The 23934-nt window shown below is 40.7% G+C and overlaps 1 protein-coding gene across 1 annotated transcript; it reads right to left on the bottom strand.

The window, feature by feature from the left end:
• Positions 1 to 511: 511 nt before the first annotated feature.
• On the bottom strand, positions 512 to 4859 carry LOC134217211 (uncharacterized). Its single transcript, XM_062695989.1, has 2 exons — positions 666 to 4859; positions 512 to 523 (listed from the first exon to the last, which is right to left on the bottom strand). Exons 1-2 carry the CDS (start codon positions 4857 to 4859, stop codon positions 512 to 514), a joined length of 4206 nt encoding a protein of 1401 aa, XP_062551973.1.
• Positions 4860 to 23934: the final 19075 nt, after the last annotated feature.

The following is a 23934-nucleotide window of genomic DNA, read 5'->3' as shown; positions in this document are numbered from 1 at the left end:
CGACCTCGGCGGTATGAACTTGAAGTTGATTCCTTCGTGGGCGGCCGCTTGCGGTATGGATCTTGTGAAGGCTTGCGAGTTGAAGAGCCGACGCAGTTGATCTAGTTCACGCTTCGCACCGACGAAATACCTTGCGTTGTCGCACATTATGATTTCTGGGTGCCCCGACGAGCCACTAAACGTCGAAGAGCCGCGATAAATCCTTCGGTGGTTTGGTCTGATACCATCTCGATGTGTGTTGCTTTTGTAACCAAGCATATAAAAATAGCTACATAACATATGCGTATATCAGCTTTGCGATGAGGAAAGCGAATTTTGAAGGGACCACAATAGTCCACTCCTACTCGAACGAATGGTGAAGCCGGAGTTACGCGCTCAAGTGGTAAATCACCCATGAGTTGCTCCTCGACTTTTGGTTTTACGCGAAAACAGTTTACGCAGCTATGAACGACCTTTCTGCATAAGTTTTTCAGGCGAAGAGGCCAGAACCGCCCACGAATACTGGCAATCATTAATTGCGGCCCTGCGTGCAAGAGATTTCGATGATAGTGTTTTACAATCAACAATGACAACGGATGGTGGTTATCCAAAATTATAGGATGCTTTCTACTTGGAGAGACTGACGCATTTTCAAGCCGACCACCAACGACGAGTATTCCATTTACTAGGGCAGGATGAAGAGATTTCAACCTGGACGACGGAGAAACTTGTCCCCTCGATGATATTTCTTCCTTATCTTCGGCGAAGCTGTCGCTTTGAGCAAGGCGTACGAGTGCCAGCGTCGCTTCTTCACGTTCTTGATACGATAGGTAGCCTTTCCTTCTGCTTGCTGGGTTGCTACAGTTGTAGGTGAATCTTCGGCATAAAGCCGCAATCCGAACAAGTGCCAAAAAGCTTGATCGCAGTTTGAAGATATCGTTGGGAACTTGAAGTTGTACGGGAACGGCAATAGTCGATTTTTTCTCCAATAACGATTGATCCAACTCTTCTGCATCCGTCGTAGTTCCTTTTGGCCAAAAGTTGCGTGGATTCCTTAACCATTCTGGTCCGTGCCACCAGGTGTGATGATTTGCTAGCCTTTCTGGTGTCATTCCCCTGGATATAACATCTGCAGGGTTTTCAGATCCGGAGATGTGATTCCATGTTCCTGTTCTTGTAAGATGCTGAACTTCTGAGACCCTATTAGCGACAAACATCTGCCAGCGGGAAGGAGTTGAAGACAGCCAGCACTTCACAATGGTCGAGTCTGTCCAAAAGAACGGTTGTGCCTTGACCCGTAAGCTGTCGACAACCTTTTCGTAGACATGGCTCAGGAGAACTGCAGATGATAGCTCCAACCTTGGTATGCTGATTTTCTTCCTTTTCCGCTGCACATCATCGAGTGGTGCCACTCTAGATTTGGCCGTGATTAAGTTAACCGTAACCTGGCCATCGAATGAAGTGCATCGAAGATAAATACACGCACCATAGGCCTTCTCGGATGCGTCACAAAATCCATGGATTTCCAACGAAACGATACTGTTATCGAAAGCGAGCCACCGTGGAACCTTCAGGGTTGATAGATCAGCTAAGTTGTGTCTGAAGTCCATCCACCATTGCTGGAGATCTTCGCCAAGAGTTTCATTCCAAGAACATTTCTGTTTCCAGAGATTTTGAATAAATATCTTAGCTTGGACAACTACTGGTCCGACTAATCCAAGGGGATCAAATAGACGAGCAAAATCGGACAAGATGATACGCTTGTTAATCTCAGTAGAGTTGCTCCACTGAGGAACAGTGAACCGAAAATAGTCCGATCGAGGTTCCCATGAGAGTCCCAGGGTTTTAATGGTTGCTTTTGATGGCTCTAGTTCCAAGGATGTGCGGTCGTCCTTCAACGGTTCTGGGATAGCTGCTAATATTTCCGGAGTGTTGGAACTCCATTTCCTTAAAGTGAATTTCGCTGTTTCTAATAGATGACTCAGCTCCTGATACAGCTTGATACCTTCCTCAACGCTATTGGCTCCCGTGAGCATGTCATCCACATAAAAGTCTTTGGACAGAATGCTTGAAGCCAAAGGATACTGCTGTGCTCCTTCTTCTGCCAAACGCTGGAGGCATTTGGTTGCCAGGTATGGGGCTGAGGACGTTCCGTAAGTAACGGTATTTAATTCGAAGGTTCTAATCGCCTCGGAGGAGGAGTCTCTCCATAGTATTCGTTGAAGCTGTTGATCCTCTGAAGCGATGTTGACCATCCTGTACATCTTGGCTATATCCGCCACAATGGCGAACTTGTGTAGGCGAAAACGGAGGACGATTGACAAAAGCTCCTCCTGTACTACTGGACCAACCATGAGAGCTTCGTTCAGCGACACTCCAGACATTGTTGCGCAAGATGCGTCGAACACGACGCGAAGTTTGGTGGTGGTACTTTCAGGTCGAACTACGGCGTGGTGCGGCAAATAGTACGGATACGGTGCAATCTCTGGTACGTCAGGATCTACTTGGATTTCCTTCATGTGTCCCATTTCCAAATATTCGTGTATGAAACCGCTGTAATCCTCCTTCAACTTTGCATTTGCGTCTAACCGTCGCTCTAGTGCAGTAAAGCGACGAAGCGCAATTGATCGGGATTCGCCTAGACGATCGATTAGAAAAGGCTTTTTCGGAAGAGTTACCACAAACCTTCCTGAAACATCTCGTGTGGTTGTTTCGTTGTAGATTCTTTCACATTGCGATTCCTCTAGCGACATTGTGCTAGTAGTGCGACAAGATTCCAACTCCCAAAATCGTGTTAACAAATCATCCAATTTTTCTTCTGTACATGCGACAGCTGTGAGCGAGGTAGCAGTTCTGGAACTTTCGGAGACCTTTCCAGACACGACCCATCCTAGTTGGGTGTTCTGCAGGACTGGGCCACCCTCTGCTAGTTTGAAATGCCCATCTACTAACAGATCGAAGAATATCTCCGCTCCAATTATGATATCGACTGTGCTGGGATAGTAGTACTCTGGATCGGCGAGGTTTATTCCCTTGGGAAAGGTCCATTTGCTGATATCGAGTTTGCTCAACGGTAAATCCGCTGTAACTTTTGGTAGGACATAAAACTGCATCAACACAGTATAGTGTGACACACGAGAATGAATCCAAGCAGTAATGGACTGCGTGGAGCAAGTGGCCGCCTGACCGATGCCTTTGATAGGTAGGCATTCTCGGCGGCGTTTGAAATTCAATTTTTGAGCCAGTCTTTGGGACATGAAACACAGTTGTGACCCTGAATCTAACAAAGCGCGTGCTATGGTGGTGTTTCCATTACCATCACTTATGTTTATCAAGGCCGTCGACAAAATAACAGTGTTTGGAAGTGTGTGTGTAGTGGACGAGAGGACTGTATTGTAGCTAGTAGAAGAGTGGTCAGTGGTATGTGGTTGGCTAGTACTTGCGAATGTTGTTCGTGTTTGGCTAGTGGCGGCCTCGTTTGAAGCATTCATTTGCTGAGGTGATATTGAGTTGTTAGCTTGGGGTTTCGATGAGTTTTGTGGTGGTGACGAATTAGGTGCTTGCGTTTTCTTACCTGTCTGCGAGCTTGACTGTTGCGCTGGTCTTGACTGTGACACTGAAGGGGGTACAGAATGCAGAAGAGTGTGATGGTTTCTTCCACAGGTGTGACAAGATCCTTTAGTGCAGAATCTTGCTATATGACCAGGTGATAGGCAGTTTAGGCACAGAGATTTCCGTTTTGCCTCCTCCGCTCGCTCCGAAATCTTCATCTTGCAAAATCTGCTGCACTTGAAAGCAGAATGTGCTTGTTCGCCGCAAAACGGACAAACTGCAACTTGTTGAATTCCCGAGTGACTCAGGACCGATGAACGAAATTGCTTCTTAGATTCTCCTTGACTTGAACGACTCGAACTGATGCTTCGCAGAACCAGACATTGTTCCTTAAGATAACTGATAAGATCCTTGTACCGTGGAATCTGAGTTGAGTGGTAGTGATTTTCCCAGTTTCTCAAGGTGTTTGAATCCAGTCGTTGGCACACCATGTGCTGCAGAATGGTGCTCATCCCTTCCGTATTTTCGCCAAGCTTATCCAACATCATTAAGTTGGTTTCGAACTCGCCTACCACACGATTCAGTTGCTCATAGGATTCCTTGTCCATGGGCTTCACAGCAAACAATGCGTCGATGTATGATTTAGCAATCAACTTCTTATTGTCATAAGTATCATGCAACGTTTTCCAAGCAATAGGATAGTTTGCTGCTGCCAATTCAATTGACGCGATTTCCCTAAGCGCATCACCAGCTAACGAAGAGCGTAAGTAAGTGAACTTATCAATGGGAGGTAGATGTTCGTTGCCATGGATCATGCTGATGAATGAATCTCGGAATGTGATCCACTCTCGCAGCTTTCCGCTAAATGAAGGTAATTTGAGCTCGGGCAATTTGACTCTCAGCTGCATGTCGGAGCCAGCCGAAGCACGATTCGAAGGTACGACTGAAGCTTTGCTTGTTCCAGCTGGAATGGAAAACGCCAACATCGACTGCTTCACTTGGTAGTATTCATTCTCGAACTCCAGGATTAATTTTGCGTTCTCCTGCTCTCGCTGTTCGATCGTGGATATCCGCAGAGCTTTTTGTTCTTCTTCTGTTTCCACGGTCTCCGTGAAGTGGTCTTCCTCTTGGTCATCGGTAATCACTTCGATCTGCAGTCTAACATCCAAGAACTTCTCATAGATATCATCCAGTTTCGTCATCCGCATTTCTAGGGAGCTGCGATCACGGTCGTCTTGGTAGTTGGCAATAAACTGTTTGAAGTTTTCCAACGAGTGTCGCAACGTACGTTCCTGCTTCACCAGGATGCGTAGATCTTTCTTCGTCATTTTCACTATCACTCACTGTACCACCTTACTAGTGTATTACATTGACTGCGCGCGGATTTGACTAACGAGCGTCGCGATGTGACAGGACTAGCAACCCGAGAATTTCGTTCACCACCAACAACGGAAGAAATTGTACCGAAATTGAAGAATATTCACCCAAGCCACAATTTTAATTCAGCAAAAATGATTATCAAAATCCCACACATGAATTGAGAACATGCAAGCAGTACTGTAATTTATTTGCCATACCATTCGATATCAATATAATTTGCGATGGCGGTCTGATCATGCAATGCAGAGCCACCCCACTGACACACGTCTTTGATACTACTTAGATTTGTCCTTTGGTTGATGATGATTCCAGCGCACAAATCCAGAATTCCTTTCCGACTTCCTTTCCGTTCCTCCTCGAAATTGACTTCTCACAGTCCTTCCGCAGCCTCACAGGCAGCAACACAACAGCAACAGCAGTACCTCAGCAGCATACGTCCCAGTGGTGATACACTTTCCAGCAGCAACAACTTCAGCACTTGATGATGCCCGTATTCTTTTGTCCAGCGACGAGCGAACAATACGATGATGCGATGCAGATTCACTTTTGCCGCATGCTTTCCGAAATCCGGCTCGTTTCGGACCAAATGTTGGGAATTTGGTTTTCTGGTTTCACTTTCGAGGTATCTAACTATACAACACGCGTTATAAGTAAAACTATCTACTTTATTCGGTACTTGTCGATATATCTAACCGGCGACGAAAGGTATAATAATTATTAGACTGCGACATGCAACCAACTGACTACGACGATTGGTTCTTCGATACTAACTCTTTACTCTTCTCTATAGATCTACATGGTATGCCTACGTACTATAACATTGTCCCCGACTGTGAGCAAGGCAGATTTAAATTTAGAGAGATTGTAGGTACATTTGCAGTTGCCTATAATATTCACCACACTCTCCAGTGATCTACAAGCTGTGGCTACTATATCTGCTGCTAAAAGTATTATTGGCAATGGGTTGCGTTCATGGCTTTTCGTAATCGGCATCAGTGAGCTTCTCGCAAAAAATCGAATAAATTTTCATGAAAATTAGAAAGACTTTTTTACAAAAATTGCAAATATTTTTTTTGTGGAAACTCAAACTGTTTTTGGTGGGAAATTCAAATAATTTCTTGTGGAAGTTTTCAACAATTTATTTAGAAATTTCGAAAATTTTCCATCTATAATTCCAAAGAATTTACATAAGAACTGAAATTTAAGAAGGAGAATTTTCCACGGGCATTTCAAATAATTTTGCTTATATTGGCAAAGAATTTCTCGCGAAAATTCCGAAGAATTTCCGATATTCAGCAAAAAATTTCGGGGACTTCCTAGAAAATCTCCAGTGAATATTCTGAAGGGTTTCTCGCGGAAATTTCGGAGAATTCCCTTTACAAGTTCCAAAGAATATCTTTTGGGCATTCCAAAGACTTTTTCTTGGATATCCCAAAATGCTTCCTTTGTAAATTCCAAAAAAATCCGTTAAAGTACGACATAATTTCCATAGTTTGCAAAGAAGTTCCTTCCGAAAACCGAAATCGAAATTCTAGTAGGAATCTGCAGTAAAATCTAAGTGAAGATTTTGAAAAAAAATCGAAAGTTTTTATAGCATACTTTGGAGAATTTTCCTGCACAACACAGAAGAATTTCCTGGTGAAATCTATGATAGTTCTAAGCCGTAGCTCAGACTTTTACTTTAGTAAAATTCATTAAATTTTTAAGAAGAAATGCAAGAGATTATATCGGTAAAGTCTTGCAAAAAAACCGGAACATCCTAGAAAAATGAAACAAGTGAACTTCGCACGAAGCTGATGTATAAATCGCTTTAAAAAAACATAAAATCAAAAAGTCCACGTAGACTTTTGGTATACCCCCTCCGTCTCCCTTCGTAGACTATCGTAGACTTTTTCGAAACCCCTCCCTCCCCCTCAAGAGTCTACGTGGTTTATGGACAGCCCCTAGGAGGTTGAGGGTTCGAGTCCCTCCAAGACACGTGGATTCTTTTTCGCAAATTTCATATCAATTTGTCCATTTCGCAACATATGCTGTGCATATGCACAGCCAAGATATTTAACAAAAAAATGGTTTTCGTACGGCCGAGTTGCCGAATAAAGCGCATTTTACACCTCCCGTGAACGTGAACGTGAACAAACTGTTTTTTGATAATAACTTCTTGATACATACTCAAATCGTGAGGGAATCATGTTGAAATGAAAGGCAGATGCTGCATTTAGTAGTGAGATGCATAAAAACATGAAAAACATCAATAATATCAGATTTATGAGCATTCCACGGTCATGCCTGTGAAATCATCGTGAAATCGTATCTGCGGTGAACTCATCGCAAGTGTAAACGCGACGGTGAACATGAACGTGGAGCTGTGGTGAATTCAAAAATACAAGGAGAATAGATTGATTTGGATTGGGAGTTCACACCGACCGAGAGTGCTTACTGTTCTCGTTGAATCGGTTTCGGTGGGTTCCTGCTTTGTGTGTCGCTGTCGCTCATTTTAACACTCGTATCGGTTTGGTCGGAAGGAAACTAACTCAGTAGTTTCTCATAAATGAATTGTGTTTCTTTTTTATTATTTGGTAATATTATTTTTTCTTTTTAAATATTTTTTATTTTATTACTTCAATCATTCGTATATTCAAACGAAAAATTTATATTTTCATAGATAGATTACTTCATTCATAAAAAAAATTAATTCATTCTTTTTCTTCTTCTTCTACCTCTTCAATGGCTCTATATTACCACTGAATCTTGGCCTGCTTCTTTACTCAATATTTCATTAACATTTCCACAGTTATTATTTGATGTTTCTATTCTGTACCCGTCCATTGCATGGATATGTGTCTTATGTTGCAAGTACAAAGATACGCTATGGCCAGTGAGTCGAGATTGCTGAAAACCCGAAAAAAATCTTTTAGACCGCAACGAAAATCGAGAATACTCCGCCTTTGCTAACAAGGCTAACTAGAAACCATTGTATTTATTCATATTTTTTTTATGATTTATATTTGATGTAATGTAATAGTTATATACAAAAGAAATACGACTGGAAGATTTGGTTTTTTATTGGTGTTCTATTTTTATTAAATTATATTAATTTATACGGGTCTCCAGTTAGCCTTGCGAGCAAAGGCGTAGGATTCCCAACACAAATGGCGAGTTCGATTCTCGGTCCGGCCTAGAATGTTTGCGGGTTGGAAACATTATCGGCTCCCTTCCAGTGTATAGTGTATCCATTTTACTTGCCACACATACATACTTATGCGATTGACAGCTTTCAAATTATTACTCTAGAAGGTAAGCCAAGTTTCAGTGGAATGTAGAGCCAATGCACAATGGGAAAATCCGATTTCGAAGGAGGAATTTTTTTTTAAGTTTCTTTACGAGCGATTTACAGAAGAAATCAAGGGCTTATTCGAAAGAGAATTTTCCAAGAAAAGTTCAGTGAGTGCTGTTTCATTGGACGTGGAACACTTCTGTATGTAGATATTGAGCATGTTTTGCCCCAATGTTCCATATATCACGAGTTTTCATATTTTTTCAATATTTTATCTTTAGGAAATTTCTCTAAAATTGTGTTCATCTCTTCACTGTGGATCCATAGAGGTGCACTAAATATGGTAATAGTTAGAAATTTAAGGGATTTAGGGGTCAAACTGGCAACAAAGTGCATTTTATGTAAATTTTCCTTGTATTCTGTAAAAATAAAAAATATTTACAGATAATTGTTGATATTATTGTCCAAAATTGTTGTACTGACATTGATAAATGTTTGCGAAACAGTAACTAATGAAGTAAATCATTTCGCAAATGTTTTGTTTTGTGATTTATTGGATAAAACACGATTTTAAAATACTTCTCGATAGAGCCGATGCCGAACATTTCCAAACCATACCCGATCGCACAACTAGACAAGAGTTATCATATTATTTGAGAGTCGATGTGACAATAGATAGGATGAGATCGGTAATATTCTTTTCTCATGCCTTTTCGCCCAAATTCCTCTATGCAATTATATAGCTTAATAATTGTGAGTTAATAGATGATGGAGTAATATTAATTTAATGATAATTTGTCAATTATACTATGAAAATAACAAATACTCGTATATTGCATTGAAAAAATTGATTCAAGGGGTTTTTGAGGTCAACAAGCTTAGAAGATTATTTTATATTAAAAATAAATTCACAAAAATCCGCTTTGATGATTATTTTACCCCAAAAACACTTTTTATTTTCAACTTTTTCCAGCAAAATATATGTAGTGCCCTTCTGTCGATCCACAGTGAAGAGATAAACACAATTTTAGAGCAATGTCCTAAAGATAAAATGACAAAAAATATGTAAACTCGTGATGTATGGGACATTGGGGCAAAACGAGCCTCATAACTACATACAAAAGTGTTCCACGTCCTTGATTCTTAAATTCTTTGGAAAATTCCTTTTTGAATAAGCCCTTAACCTCTTCTGTAAGTTGTCCGTAAAGAAAGTTATTATTTTTTCCTCCTTTGAAAGCGGATTACCTAGTGTGCAATGAAGGAAAAAATATAATTATTTTTGTGTATTTTTTACAACACCATCATTATTGTTCATTAATTATAATTTGTTCATTCGCTTATTTATTGAGTCACTGATTTACTAGGTTTCAAAATAAATTTATTGATTTATCATTTTTTGTTGTTGATATATTAGATTTTTGGTGATTAGTTTATTAATTTCTTTTTAATTTATTAGTTTACTGTTAATAAAAGCATAACTTTTCCATATAGATAGCAAATCATGAAAATATTAGACAGTTATGCTTGCAGCGGCAGTTTAGTAATTTATTTATTATAAATTGATTAATTTAACATTTTTTTTATTCATCAATTTATTAATTTATTATTTCATTGATTAATACATTTATAAATTTGTTTATTCATCAATTTGGTAATTTAATAATTTATTAACATGCCTTTATAAACTTATTATGAAATATTTTTTATTATTTTACTATTTTATTTTTGATTATTTTATCAATTTTTTTTTTATTCAATAATTTATAAATTCATTCATTTCTTAATTTATTAATCTAAAAAAATATCCATTTATTAGTTTTTCAAATCAATAATTTTGTAATTTAATCGATTGTTCATTTTTTTAATTTATCAACCCATTAATTTTAAGTCATTCATTTATTTATTTATTAATTCTTTTGTTTATTCAAAGTCTTAGCTATATTAGTTATAAATGCTTGGCATACTTTTTCTGCTTTGCTACCACTGAATCATTTGATATGCTTCCGATATGCTTGTGCATCGTCTCTGTCGTTCACGGTGAACAGATTTTCAGAATGCTTTTGCCATTCGAACGTGAACGAGCTTCGTGGAATTTTTTTACCTGATTTACCAGAGAAAACTTCTCTCCTCTCTGATATATACACCATATACGCCATATATCCACCACAGCAATTCAGGGAGAATGAAGAATCTAACAAGATGTGTAGCTTGTCTCTCTGTCGTTTTCATCCTGCCTGTCTGTCTGCCCTTGTTTTTTGGTACACACATGCTCGTATGCTCTTTGCGTTATGACCATCCACGAGGTACAGATATTAATAATAATTATCATTCAGAATGTTTGTGTTTATTCAATAAAGTTGTTTATTTGAAACAGTTTATGTGAGTAATTTACATAATTTGGATAATGACTATCAACAAAATCTTAGCACAGCAAAAATTATTGAATACATATTAAGACTTTCAATAGTAAACACAACAATTAAATACGGTACGGATATACGATACGTAATCAATTGAATTTTATACACTAAAACTTGAGCAAAAATTGGGATGTTTTATTGGCGAACTAGTCAAATATTCAAACATTAATTAACACTATTCGAACAAATGAATAATAAATTTAAAAAAAATGAGATGAAGAAAAGTATTAAACAAGAGAAAGTCAAAAATTATATCTAGCAAAGTAAAAAAAAAAATTAAATAACTCCTCATCAAATTAAACTTGTTACTACATGTCAAAATCAATCGTTCAAATGGGATAGAAATCACTAGATAGAAAATTAGAAGAAATTACTTCTCTTTTCGTAAATTCGTATTTTCTTAACTATAATTGCATAATTGAACATTATTGTATTAATGTGTGGAACAGAATGAATCATGTGAATTACATGCTTCGTGGGTAGTTTTGCCAGAACTCCTTTGATGCGAACCAGTCGAAAGATAATATTTGGATTCAGGTCAATTAATCACCGGAACTTGTTAATTCAGCTTTGAACGGTGCAAAATGTATACATTTGGTAGCACAGTTGAAAATTTGCCATTCAGAAATCTTTAAGTATATGTACCTACTGGCTTTTCATAACAAAATTCCCGAACATTGAAAAGAATAGATGATTAAAATTAAACAACTTGATCAACATCGTTCCGTAGATTACCCACTCAAATAATTCATATACATAAAAGATATTTTAGTTACTAGATAAAGATTGTCGCTACTGTTCCCTTTGTTCTGCTGTCCGAAACATGTGTGGTACATACCTGTCAAATCGTATGGATTTTCCTTCTTTGACATTTAGCTCCCCTATCCTCGCCAGCAAAAGATGTTCCGGACAGCGACGACAGCGACAATCTTTATCTAGTAACTAAAATATCTTTTATATACATATATGCGACAATATGTTTCATTTTTATTTTCTTCGTTTACTACTGCACACTTACTTGCTGCCTGCATTCGTGGGCAATAATTCAACACTTCCAACTAGACTCGATTGTCCACGACGATGTTCACTGTGAAATTATCGCTCTTTCTCACCTCTTGTTCATGTTCATGTTCACGGGAGGTGTACAGAGGGCTTAATATGCAATTATTTGTATCAATTGTATTTGGCCCATTATTCATTATACGATGAAACTGCAAGGTTTTGTTTTACGCTGGCAAATTCTTACGAAGCTTTAAAAATTGTTTTAGAGGTGTATGAATAATATAAAGTTGTTAAGAAAATTATTTTGAGCTTTTTAGTGGAATGTCTTCACTTGTCATAAGACGAGTTTGTACAATCTCATTGAATTCCACCACTTTATTGTATCTTGTCCGAAAACTTTTAAAATCGGTATATTTAACTATTTTGTGTAGCCATCAAATTTAACAGAACGCGATCATTTTCACATCGAAGAATAACTGACTTGTATACACTGATAATAATCTTGTGGTAAATCCACCAACAGATATCTGTTTAGCTTTACCATGCCACCAAATAGTAATGTTGATATCAAAAGACCTTTGAGATTACTATGATTCGGTCTACCATACTATGGAATGACAATCGGTAAGTCACCGTCAACCATATTTGAATCGACCACGTATTTTGTTATTGGGAATACTATTTCATCACAATTTTAACAATGCCAATCCATAGTTATAGGTGAAATTATATTTAGAAAATCAAGAAACAAAAAAATGCAATTTTATTCGCCATGTTTTAACGTCAACGATTTTATTCAACCACTTTTTTGAGAAAATTACTCATGATTTTATTATTTAAAATGACAAGGTAAGTGTTACATTGAAGATTTTTATGCACGCATACATATTTTCTTGTTTTAAAAAGGCTGATTCGAATTCTAGGATGTGAATCATACTCCGTGATGCAAGAACCTACTATCACAGGATTTGGTGGTGATACTGGTTCTGATCGATATGGTCTACCGATAATCCAAGCGCTGGTCAAGTTACCATACTCTAACCTGCTCACCTCCAAGAAGGACATAGGAAGTCGGTCGTATAGCGATAATAACGATGCATACGATACTTGAGGAAAGAGTGGAAATCTAATATGCTATTCGACTGATGCGCTTCTAATTTTAATTTAAAATATTTACCAGTAAGTATTAACCACCTATCTAGCCGCCACAAAGCCAAAAACATAATCAATTTTGTCAACTCAATCAAAAACATAATTGTATTCGCCAGCTACATCAGGACAACCAAACGGAAGCACCCTTCATCATCGAAGCAAAGCGAGGAACACTGGAACTGGAACGTAGCAAAGTAAACCGGTAAAACAAATACATAAATGCTGTGTTTGATTTTCATAAATTTGTTCCCTAATAAAATGGTTTATTTCAATGATGTTGTTGTTGATATTTGATGAGTACTACCGCTGATAATATTTTTTGGGAAAATGTCGTGGTTGAATTTACCATGCTGATGTCACCGCCTGGCATAGTAAAACCGACAACAACATACTATTGCAATAGTCAAATCAGCTGAAATACCTTGGCGAGATCAACACGGTAAATTTTACTACAAACACAGTAGTGTCAATTATGTGTTGCGTTCTACCGAAATCAAGTGGTAAAATGTTTTTGATTTTACCCTCAATATGGTACGCATTAGCAACCCTATAACCAGAGACCGGCGGAGTGAAAAACCGTCGGAATGGCAACGTATGAAAATGCATGAAATCGCGAAAATGATAATGGCAGCACTTGAACTTTTTGCTTGCTTCTTATGGGTGCAAAAAGTAAACAAGTCGAAATGGAACCGCTTTTGACGGTTCGATTGGAAACAAGATGGCGTCTTTGCCGATCTCTTATTCTAGTATTTCTAGTACGCATTGCTATGTCCTTTCTTTCAGTGTACACTGGAAAAGTTACACTGTAAAAGTTTTTTCTTCATTCAAGGGTTGGTATAACCAATTTGTCCCACACGGCCTTTCCTGGCCTCACTTCGGGCCCGGAAGTGACCACGGCTTCAGACAGTCTCCAGCAGTTGTTGTTTATCGATATCCTTTCAACGGCTTACGACGAGTATTGTAGTGCTTCCGATTCTCTTGCTGAATCTTCTGTATGCTTTCGCTTGCCATTTTCCTTAGTTCGGATCTCCCCTCCTCGAACCGTTATTGTATCTCTTTAGTGAGCAGTTCACGAAGGACTTCATCCTCCTTTGTTCGCATTTTTACTCCCAACATCAACTGGAACGTGGTCGTTTGTATTGCTCGTTGCCAACTGCTGTTCAAGCATTTTTGTACTGGGTTAACGTGCTTGAACCATTCATCGGGCTTCGCTACTGATAGCTTGGTCAACATAGGGATTATGATGCGGTGCACCCTCTCAACTTGACCATTTCCTCGCGGGACACCGGTCACGATTGTGTGCAATTCAATGCCTTCTTCGTCACAGAATTTACTAAACTGCGTTGACGTAAACGCCGTTCCACGGTCGCACACGATTCGTCTCCCGAAGATATCCGTTATGATGTGCAGCTTCTTTATGATTTCCTCGGTTGTTGTCGACTTGGTGGCAAATAGCCAAACAAACTTAGAGAAAGCATCGATTACAGTCAGTATGTAATTATACGACTTCCGAGTCGACGGCATTGGACCCAGATGATCGATGTGCAAAGTGTCCATCGGAACGTCACCTTTCGGAATGGGTTGTAATTGAATCATTTTTTTTGAGAAACTGCATAAGTCCATTTTACACTATTTCGAGAAAACAACAAAAAACTGTTTTCTGAACAAATTTGCTCCGAATCTTTCGATTTCTTCAATACAGATCAATAGTTTTTGGCAAAACTCAACACCCTGGGGCATTTTCAGTGCAAAAAATCTAAGCAGTATTCCACAATTGCTCTTCAAAGTACGTGGACATATGTAGTTTCTCAACGCGATGTCGAGGCTTATGTCTAATCACTATTCACTAAACGCACATCTCCACAGGATTAAACTGGTTGATAGCAATCTATGTAGGTGCGGAGCCGGTTACGATGACATCGATCACGTAGTTTGGTTTTGCACGGAAAATGACGCGTCAAGAGTGCAACTATTGGATACCCTTGTGGCCCGAGGTAAACAACCCTTCAGGGAAGTTCGAGGTGTTTTGGGAGATCGCGATGTGGTTTATATGCAGGCCATCTATGCCTTTCTTTGCTCGTCTGACATCAAAGTCTAATACCCCATTTTGACGTAGGACTTACGTCTTTCTTTACTATACTGGGTGTCATTTAGATTTTTGGAAATCGAGAGCGTTACGCTGGAAGGGAAGATTTTGAACGTTACTAGCGCCTTTATCTTTCGATGGATTTTTAAGATTCATATATCAATCGACTCGGACACTCTCCAGCAATTTGCGTATTTCATTGAAACTTAAGATTATTAACGATAAGCTATTGAAAATTTCAATTCTTGTCAAATCCAGTAAAAATTTCATATGTAACCAATCCCGTGCGTTCCTAACACGGACATCAGAATGCGGTATGTCACGGGGCCTTCGGGTCTATCGGAAGATTTTATTTGTGTACAAAAGAAGCAGAGTCTGCCGTGTGCGAGTCATTACAATTTGTGACAGCAGCGCGTACTGACGTGCTTTTTGCTCGCGCATTTTTTCGTTTCGTTCGTTCGTTTGCTGTTTACCTACACAGCGACATCATGCAGTCACCAGCGGTAGAACTGTCGGTGGGTCTGCGAATATGCATGAAAGAAGTGGACGCATTTTTTTGTCATTCTGTGCTTGAGGATGGTCGGATGCAGTGGGGTCGGTTGCGATGGATGCAATCGCCCATTGAATCGCTCGGAGTTTACGGCTAGAGGCCGATGATGGCTGAGGCAGCGAGGGCAGCGGTGGTGGATGAAGAAGAATAAAATTAGAGAGTTTGGTCTGCTCATCCAGGTGATTGGTTTCATAATCCACATGATCCCGGGATGGGTACGAGTCATGTCATATGATTGGCCATTTGTTAAGTTGTGCTTGGTACTAAACGACACGTACATGGTTATACTATAACAGTTCTGATTCCCCAGCAAACAAAATCAACTACACTGATGAAAATAAAAATTTGATTAAAATAATTACTTTCATTTGTTTGCAAAAGGCATTAGCAATTACAGATGCACAATCAACAATAGTGTTAATATTTATTTTAGCTTAGAAAATTTCGCTGTATTACTTGTAAATGTTTTAAAAAAGTTCCCAAAAAAATATTTCCAATAGAATATTTAAATAAACTTTATCTTATTATTTGTTTTGCATTTTCTGAGAAATTGTATTAATAAACTTGACGTAGAGTTTGGAATCAAAACATTGAATAATTTTTCGTTGACGTATTAGCAGTACCTCCTCTATTTTAGTAGGGTTACTGCTCCTTGACTTGTTTCTGATGGTTGTGAATTTTTTCAGCCGTAAGTACGCATGTTAGCAAAAAGAAGCAACGAAATTGGTGCTGTATTTCTTTGTTTGGAAACGGGAGTTCCCCTAAAATAGCACATTTTTTCCAGGTCTGAAAATTTTATAAATAGATTTTTTAAACTTCAAATACTATCATTAATAAAAAAATATATAAATGACCTACATTTGCTTGAGAAAATAAGGGGTAATAGTTAGAAACTAAGCAATTCTAAGTATGTATTTAATTATTAGTTTTATTTCCAGAGGTTCTGAATAAACAAATTGCTAATAATTCTACAAAGCATGGCAGCAAGTCATTTCCAATATCAATACCTATAATCAAACTCCATAGATGCAAAAGTTAGAAGTTAAATGTAAATACAATACGTTTATACAAGTCCTACGTCTACTCGCGGTTATGTTGAAAACATTACCCATTGCTCGTTTTTTTCCTTTCTCAGTTTTTTTCTTGTCTCTGTCTTATTGTTCCGTGTACTATGAAGCTCTGGCCATCCGGAAGATGCTCCCTGAAGAACCATACCTCGAGCACGACGCTACGCTACACCAGCCATGTCAAATACCCGGATGAGCAGCTGAAATACCTCAAACCTAAATCCCAACCCCGTCCGTCCTTAAATTACGTAATCTAACCTTGAGTCACCACGAGTATCTTGGTCTATGTCCCTTCCTCGTACTAACTGCAAATAATAAAGATATCAATTGTAAATATCAAAAAGAATCTCGGCTCCGTTAAGTGTTATACACGCCTGAGCCTGTCAAATAAATGCAATAGATAAAAAAAATGTAGTTTTTCAAACAAACGAAATTTTTTTCATACATTCCTAAACAAAATTTTTTTTTTCGTGTTTTTTGCCAGAATACGTATTTTTGGACCAGGATTCAGAATATATAAAAATCTCATTTTGGCCAAAAATGTTACATATGCAGTTTCTCAAACAAACGGTTCAATTCTCCTTCTGGTTTCCCTCTTTTCTTCTCGCCAACAATACAGAGAATGCACGCTGCAATGCACCGTTGAATTTTCTCCTCCATCGCAGGAATATAGTAATCCGTCTTTATCCTTTCCTTTGTCTTCTTCTGGTACATAAACGCGTCGGCCTTCATCCATCTCTTTATAAAGTACACCGTTGGTCACGATATATCCTTCAGCTGATCCATCCTGCTCAACGGCGATCTTGATCGCCTTCACTCTATCGTCGTGATTCTGCGCCGCTTGCATCCTCGCGCTTACCGAAGCAGACAACGTCAAAACTCTTGCTCGCGATAGCGCATCGACGTGAGGCATCTTGTCACCTGACCGATGTTCAACCGTAAAATCGAATTCCGCCAAAATACCTGCCCAGCGGTCGACACGAGGATTTACCTTCTTCTTCAACATAGAATCCTTAAACCCCATGCAGTCAGTAACTATCTTGAACTTCTGACCCAGTAAATAACAACGGAACTTTTTCACAGATTCAATAACTGCCAGGGCTTCCAAATCGTACGAGTGGTAATTTTGTTCAGCTGGCGTCGTCAAACGGCTGTAATAGTAGCATGGGTGTAACTTACCATCATCGTCGGATCGCTGCATCAGAATACCTGCTAAAGCCATCTTGCTGGCATCTGTATGGACCTCCGTGTCTGCTTCCGCTCTGAAAATTCGAAGGACTGGGTAGCTAGCTAGGATGCTCTTGATTTGGTCGAACGATGCTACCGATTTTTCATCAAAATCAAATTTACTTCCGTTCTTCAAGAGGTTGGACAGTGGACGAGCGATGTCAGCAAAGCAAGGCACGAACTTTCGAAAGTAGCTTGCTAACCCGTAGAAACTTTGCAGCTGCTTTACAGTTGTCGGCAGAGGAAACTTTTTCACCTTCTCTATTTTCCCTGGTGCCGGCTCCACTCGGCCATCGTACACAGTATAGCCGATGTATTCCACCCGGCGTTGTAGAAATACACACTTTTTCCAGTTAAAAATCAATCCTCCTTTCGCGGCGACACTTAACACTTTCTTCAGAAGTTCAAGTCCTTCTTGCTCCGTCTTGGAACACCACTACCGTTCCATCATTTATCAAATCTTTAAGGACCTCACTGATAAATCGTCCGAACGCGCTTCCGCTTGTGCACAAACCGAACGGGGCACGCAAAAACTCATACTGCCCTTCACTGGTTACAAATGGAGTGTACTTCCTGCTATTCTCCTCGATCGGCACATGGAAGTAGGAGTTCTTCAAATCTAGCGTAGTGTACACTCGAGCATTGCTTAGCTGATCGATCTGATCTTCAACGTTCGGCATTGGGAAGTTATCGCGTATAACTTTTTTATTCACTTCGCGAAAGTCAACACAAACACGACGTGAGCCGTCTTTCTTCGGTACCACTACTACTGTGCTGGCATATTCACTGTCAGACGGTTGGATGATGCCGTTTTCAAGCCGTTCGCGGATTTGATTACGCACCACTTCTTTTTCTAACGGAGCAAGTCGACGAGGATTGTCACGAACCACTGCATTGTCCTTCAGTTTGATCACCAGTGGATTTTTCGAGGTCGCACTCGCTTCCGGCTTATAGTCATCGATGACTTTCTTCACATTCGACTGATACTGATACGGCACTGTTATAGCCTATTCAGATTGGGCTATTTATGACTTTGTTAAGTGAGAGGGTATCCAATTATTACGAGGTGTTCAGACTGCAGCAAGATAATATATCTTGACGTTTCCATGTTTACTCATTTGCACGCTAATACAGGGTTGAATTCAAGGAGAGTTTTAAAATTTAATTTGCGAAATCAAGCATTTGTGTGGCGACAATCGAACATTTTTTTCTGAACAAAGTTTCTACGAAAAAAAAATATTTAAAAAATTATGAAAAGGGATTTTCGAAGAATATTAGAAGCTCTCATTAAGGATAATGAGCGAAGCTACATTCATTAGTTGGGTGCGCCGTTCTTCGGGGAATCAGACAATTCCTCAATTTATTTTTAAGTTTAAAAAGTATTTTGATTCTGTACTTTGATCGAACGGAGATTTGATAGAAAAATTTCGATACTTTTGGGAATTCTCACAAATAAATAAAAAAAGGACGATTGGACCAATTTTCAAGAAATATTATCGAACTACACGGCACGGCAAATGCTGGGTAAAGCGTACCATTGGTACTTCGCGTACCTGAAGGAATAAAATAGACCCCATCTCGCGGTCCTTAGCCTCTTACCCAGCAACTCCTATCCCTACCTACCGCGGTGCTGGCCGGGATACGAGCAACCTTAGGGAAGATCGGGTAACCAACCCCGGTGGGAACTATGGTCGTATGCTGACAGAGAAGGGGGGGTTTGCTCCTCTCCGGAGGTGCAAATCTTATTGAGCGTCTGTTCTCCATGTCAGGATCGGCTCACAACAGCGTCTGTTCTCCATGTTAGGGGCGGCTGATCATCGTCCGAGTGCCAGCGAGGGACTCTAAGAGAAACTGTGCACCATGGTCCACCGGAAATAAGGAGGAATGGTCCTCCGGAAATTTAGGGGGTTTGGTGTCAGGCCCTGCAAGCCAGCCTTTAAAAATCATAAGCAACGAACAATCAACAAGAGAGTACGGACCGGAACCATCGGCGAAGACCACTGCGACGAAAAGGGACTAGCGATTGGAAACTCGGTTCGTGGAACTGCAAATCTCTCAACTTCATCGGGAGCACACGCATACTCGCCGATGTGCTTAAGGACCGTGGATTCGGCATCGTAGCGCTACAGGAGGTTTGTTGGAAGGGATCAATGGTGCGAACGTTTAGAGGTAATCATACCATCTACCAGAGCTGCGGCAACACACACGAGCTGGGAACAGCTTTCATAGTGATGGGCGATATGCAAAGGCGCGTGATCGGGTGGTGGCCGATCAATGAAAGAATGTGCAGGTTGAGGATCAAAGGCCGGTTCTTCAACTTCAGCATAATCAACGTCCATAGCCCACACTCCGGAAGCACTGATGATGATAAGGACGCATTCTACGCGCAGCTGGAACGTGAGTACGACAGCTGCCCAAGCCACGACGTCAAAATCATCATAGGAGATTTGAACGCTCAGGTTGGCCAAGAGGAGGAGTTTAGACCGACTATTGGAAAGTTCAGCGCTCACCGGCTGACGAACGAAAACGGCCTACGACTAATTGATTTCGCCGCCTCCAAGAATATGGCCATTCGTAGCACCTACTTCCAATACAGCCTCCCGTATCGGTACACCTGGAGATCACCACTGCAGACAGAATCACAAATCGACCACGTTCTGATTGATGGACGGCACTTCTCCGACATTATCGACGTCAGGACATATCGTGGCGCTAACATCGACTCTGACCACTATCTGGTGATGGTTAAACTGCGCCCAAAACTATCCGTCATCAACAATGTTCGGTACCGACGACCGCCGCGGTACGACCTAGAGCGACTGAAGCAACCTGATGTCGCCACTGCATACGCGCAGCATCTCAAGGCAGCGTTGCCGGAAGAGGGTGAGCTCGATGGGGCTCCTCTTGAGGACTGCTGGAGTACAGTTAAAGCAGCCATTAACGACGCAGCGGAGAACAACGTCGGGTATATGGGTCGAAGTCGACGGAACGATTGGTTCGACGAAGAGTGCAGACAGATTCTGGAGGAGAAGGACGCAGCGCGGGCGATCGCGCTGCAGCAAGGTACCCGGCAGAACGTGGAACGTTATAGACGGAAGCGGAGACAGCAGACCCGCCTTTTTCAGGAGAAGAAACGCCGCCTGGAAGAAGCGGAGTGCGAGGAGATGGAACAGCTGTGCCGTTCTCAAGATACACGCAAGTTCTATCAGAAGCTCAACGCATCCCGCAAAGGCTTCGTGCCGCGAGCCGAAATGTGCCGGGATAAGGATGGGAGCATCTTGACGGACGAACGTGTGGTGATCGAAAGGTGGAAGCAGCACTACGAGGAACATCTGAATGGCGCTGAGAGTACAGGCAGTGAAAGTCAAGGCAGCGGAGTAGATGACTACGTCAGTTCAGCGGACGATGGAAGCCAACCAGCCCCCACCATGAGGGAAGTTAAGGATGCCATTCAACAGCTAAAGACCAATAAAGCAGCTGGTAAGGATGGTATCGGAGCTGAGCTCATCAAGATGGGACCGGAAAAGCTGGCCACTTGCCTGCACAAACTGATAGTCAGAATCTGGGAAACTGAACAGCTACGTGGAAGGGGTTATATGCCCCATCTACAAGAAAGGCGACAAACTGGAGTGTGAGAACTTTCGAGCGATCACCATCCTTAATGCCGCCTACAAAGTGATATCCCAGATCATCTTCCGTCGTCTGTCACCATTAGTGAACGAGTTCGTGGGAAGTTATCAAGCCGGCTTCGTTGACGGCCGCTCGACAACGGACCAGATCTTTACTGTACGGCAAATCCTTCAAAAATGCCGTGAATACCAGGTCCCAACGCACCATCTGTTCGTTGATTACAAGGCGGCATACGACAGTATAGACCGCGTAGAGCTATGGAAAATTATGGACGAGAACAGCTTCCCCGGGAAGCTTACCAGACTGATCAAAGCAACGGTGGATGGTGTGCAAAACTGTGTGAAGATTTCGGGCGAACACTCCAGTTCGTTCGAAACGCGCCGGGGACTAAGACAAGGTGATGGACTTTCGTGCCTGTTGTTCAACATTGCGCTAGAAGGTGTCATGCGGAGAGCCGGGTGTAGCAGCCTGGGTACGATTTTCAACAGATCCAGTCAATTTATTTGCTTCGCGGATGACATGGACATTGTCGGCCGAACATTTGCAAAGGTGGCAGAACTGTACACCCGCCTGAAACGTGAAGCAACAAAAGTTGGACTGGTGGTGAATGCGTCAAAGACAAAGTACATGCTTGTGGGCGGAACCAAGCGCGACAGGGCCCGCCTGGGAAGCAGTGTTACGATAGACGGGGATACCTTCGAGGTGGTCGAGGAATTCGTCTACCTCGGATCCTTGCTAACGGCTGACAACAACGTTAGTCGTGAAATACGAAGGCGCATCATCTGTGGAAGTCGGGCCTACTACGGGCTCCAGAAGAAACTGCGGTCGAAAAAGATTCGCCACCGCACCAAATGTGTCATGTACAAGACGCTCATAAGACCGGTTGTCCTCTACGGACATGAAACATGGACAATGCTCGAGGAGGACTTGCAAGCACTCGGAGTATTCGAGAGACGGGTGCTTAGGACCATCTTTGGCGGTGTGCAAGAAGACGGTGTGTGGCGGCGAAGAATGAACCATGAGCTCGCCCAACTCTACGGCGAACCCAGTATCCAGAAGGTGGCTAAAGCCGGAAGGGTACGATGGGCAGGACATGTTGCAAGAATGCCGGACAGCAACCCTGCAAAGATGGTGTTCGCTTCCGAACCGGCAGGTACGAGACGGCGTGGAGCGCAGCGAGCGAGATGGGCAGACCAGGTGCAGAACGACTTGGCGAGCGTGGGGCGTATCCGAGGATGGAGAGATGCGGCCTCGAACCGTGCATTGTGGCGTCAAATTGTTGATTCAGTGTTATCTGTTTAGATGTTAACTAAATAAATGAAATGAATTATCGAACTAAAATGTATTTCCACCAGTATCTCCATGTATGAAGGGCAACTCAGCAATTTAATTTTTTTTCAAAAATGGAAACTGAACCATTGCGTTCTACTCGACAATCAATGATACAGCTTCTAACAAAATCGAATCGTGTGAATGTGATATAATTTAAACTGGATTTTGGATGAATTAATGCATTACCAATCCATGTTTTATTTAAGGTTATTCTACTTTATATATAGGGTAAATGATGTATCTTGGACAAGCGCAGGACATTCATTAGAAAATACATCGAGATTGAATAGTATAAACCAATTGAAAACCACTAGGTTCATCCAAATACATAACCTATGATTAGTCTTGTGACTCCATTACCCAATTTTTGAGTAAATTACGTTTACTAGGTGTAAACTGTGATATACTGCGAACTGAAATATTTTCTTTTTGGACATCAAATATACAATTTCGACATGGAAAATGAATATATTTTGGACAGAGTCATTTTCTCCTTATTTAAAAATGGCCACCACCAGATCTCAATGGTATGACTTACCTACACGTATCCACATTCATTTAAATGCATTTATTTGTTTAACTGACATAGATTAAACCAGAAATTAACATTGTTTCGCAATCTTATCGATATCATTGAAAACAGCCTGAAAGTTGGCAATTAATGGTTCATCCATGTACTGTACATGGGGTGACCAATAAATGTCCGATGCATAAAAACAAAACTTCATTTTGGTCACTCCTTTCTCATCCGTCTCAAGTTCATGTTAAGCGATTGGAATATGTTAGTATCTCAATTACAATCAAACTTTGGCCGCAGGACCTCAAGATTGCCGTTTGAACCAATTTAAACGTGTTTCAGGTCCATGTTACAAAGAGTCCTATAATGCATGTCCTCCTGCATACTGGCGTCTAGCAGGCACTTTGGTAGAAAGCTTTACATTTTAGATAATTTTAACGATAAATAATAGTTGATTTGTGAATTCTCATCAGGAGCCGCTAGAGTTGAGGTAAAAGTATGCAATGATCATACTTTCGATAAAAAAAATCCCACACATTATCTAAAATTGATCGAAGAAGCTCAGGCTTGTCCAAAATATGTACATGTCCAAAATATTGAAAATATTATGACTCTTTTTAGCGGGTATCTTTTGACAGCGCAAAATGTATGGAATATTACGTAAATAATGACATCATAAAGCGTATTTACCCTGAAACGCCAATTATTATGTCATTAATGGCGTAACCTGAATGGGTTATTAGCTCATTCTCACTAAACTCTTCAA

The sequence above is a fragment of the Armigeres subalbatus genome, chromosome 2, assembly GCF_024139115.2.
Source record: "Armigeres subalbatus isolate Guangzhou_Male chromosome 2, GZ_Asu_2, whole genome shotgun sequence".
In the NCBI taxonomy this organism is placed as follows: Eukaryota; Metazoa; Arthropoda; class Insecta; order Diptera; family Culicidae; genus Armigeres; species Armigeres subalbatus.
This window is presented reverse-complemented; position numbering and strand designations above follow the sequence as displayed.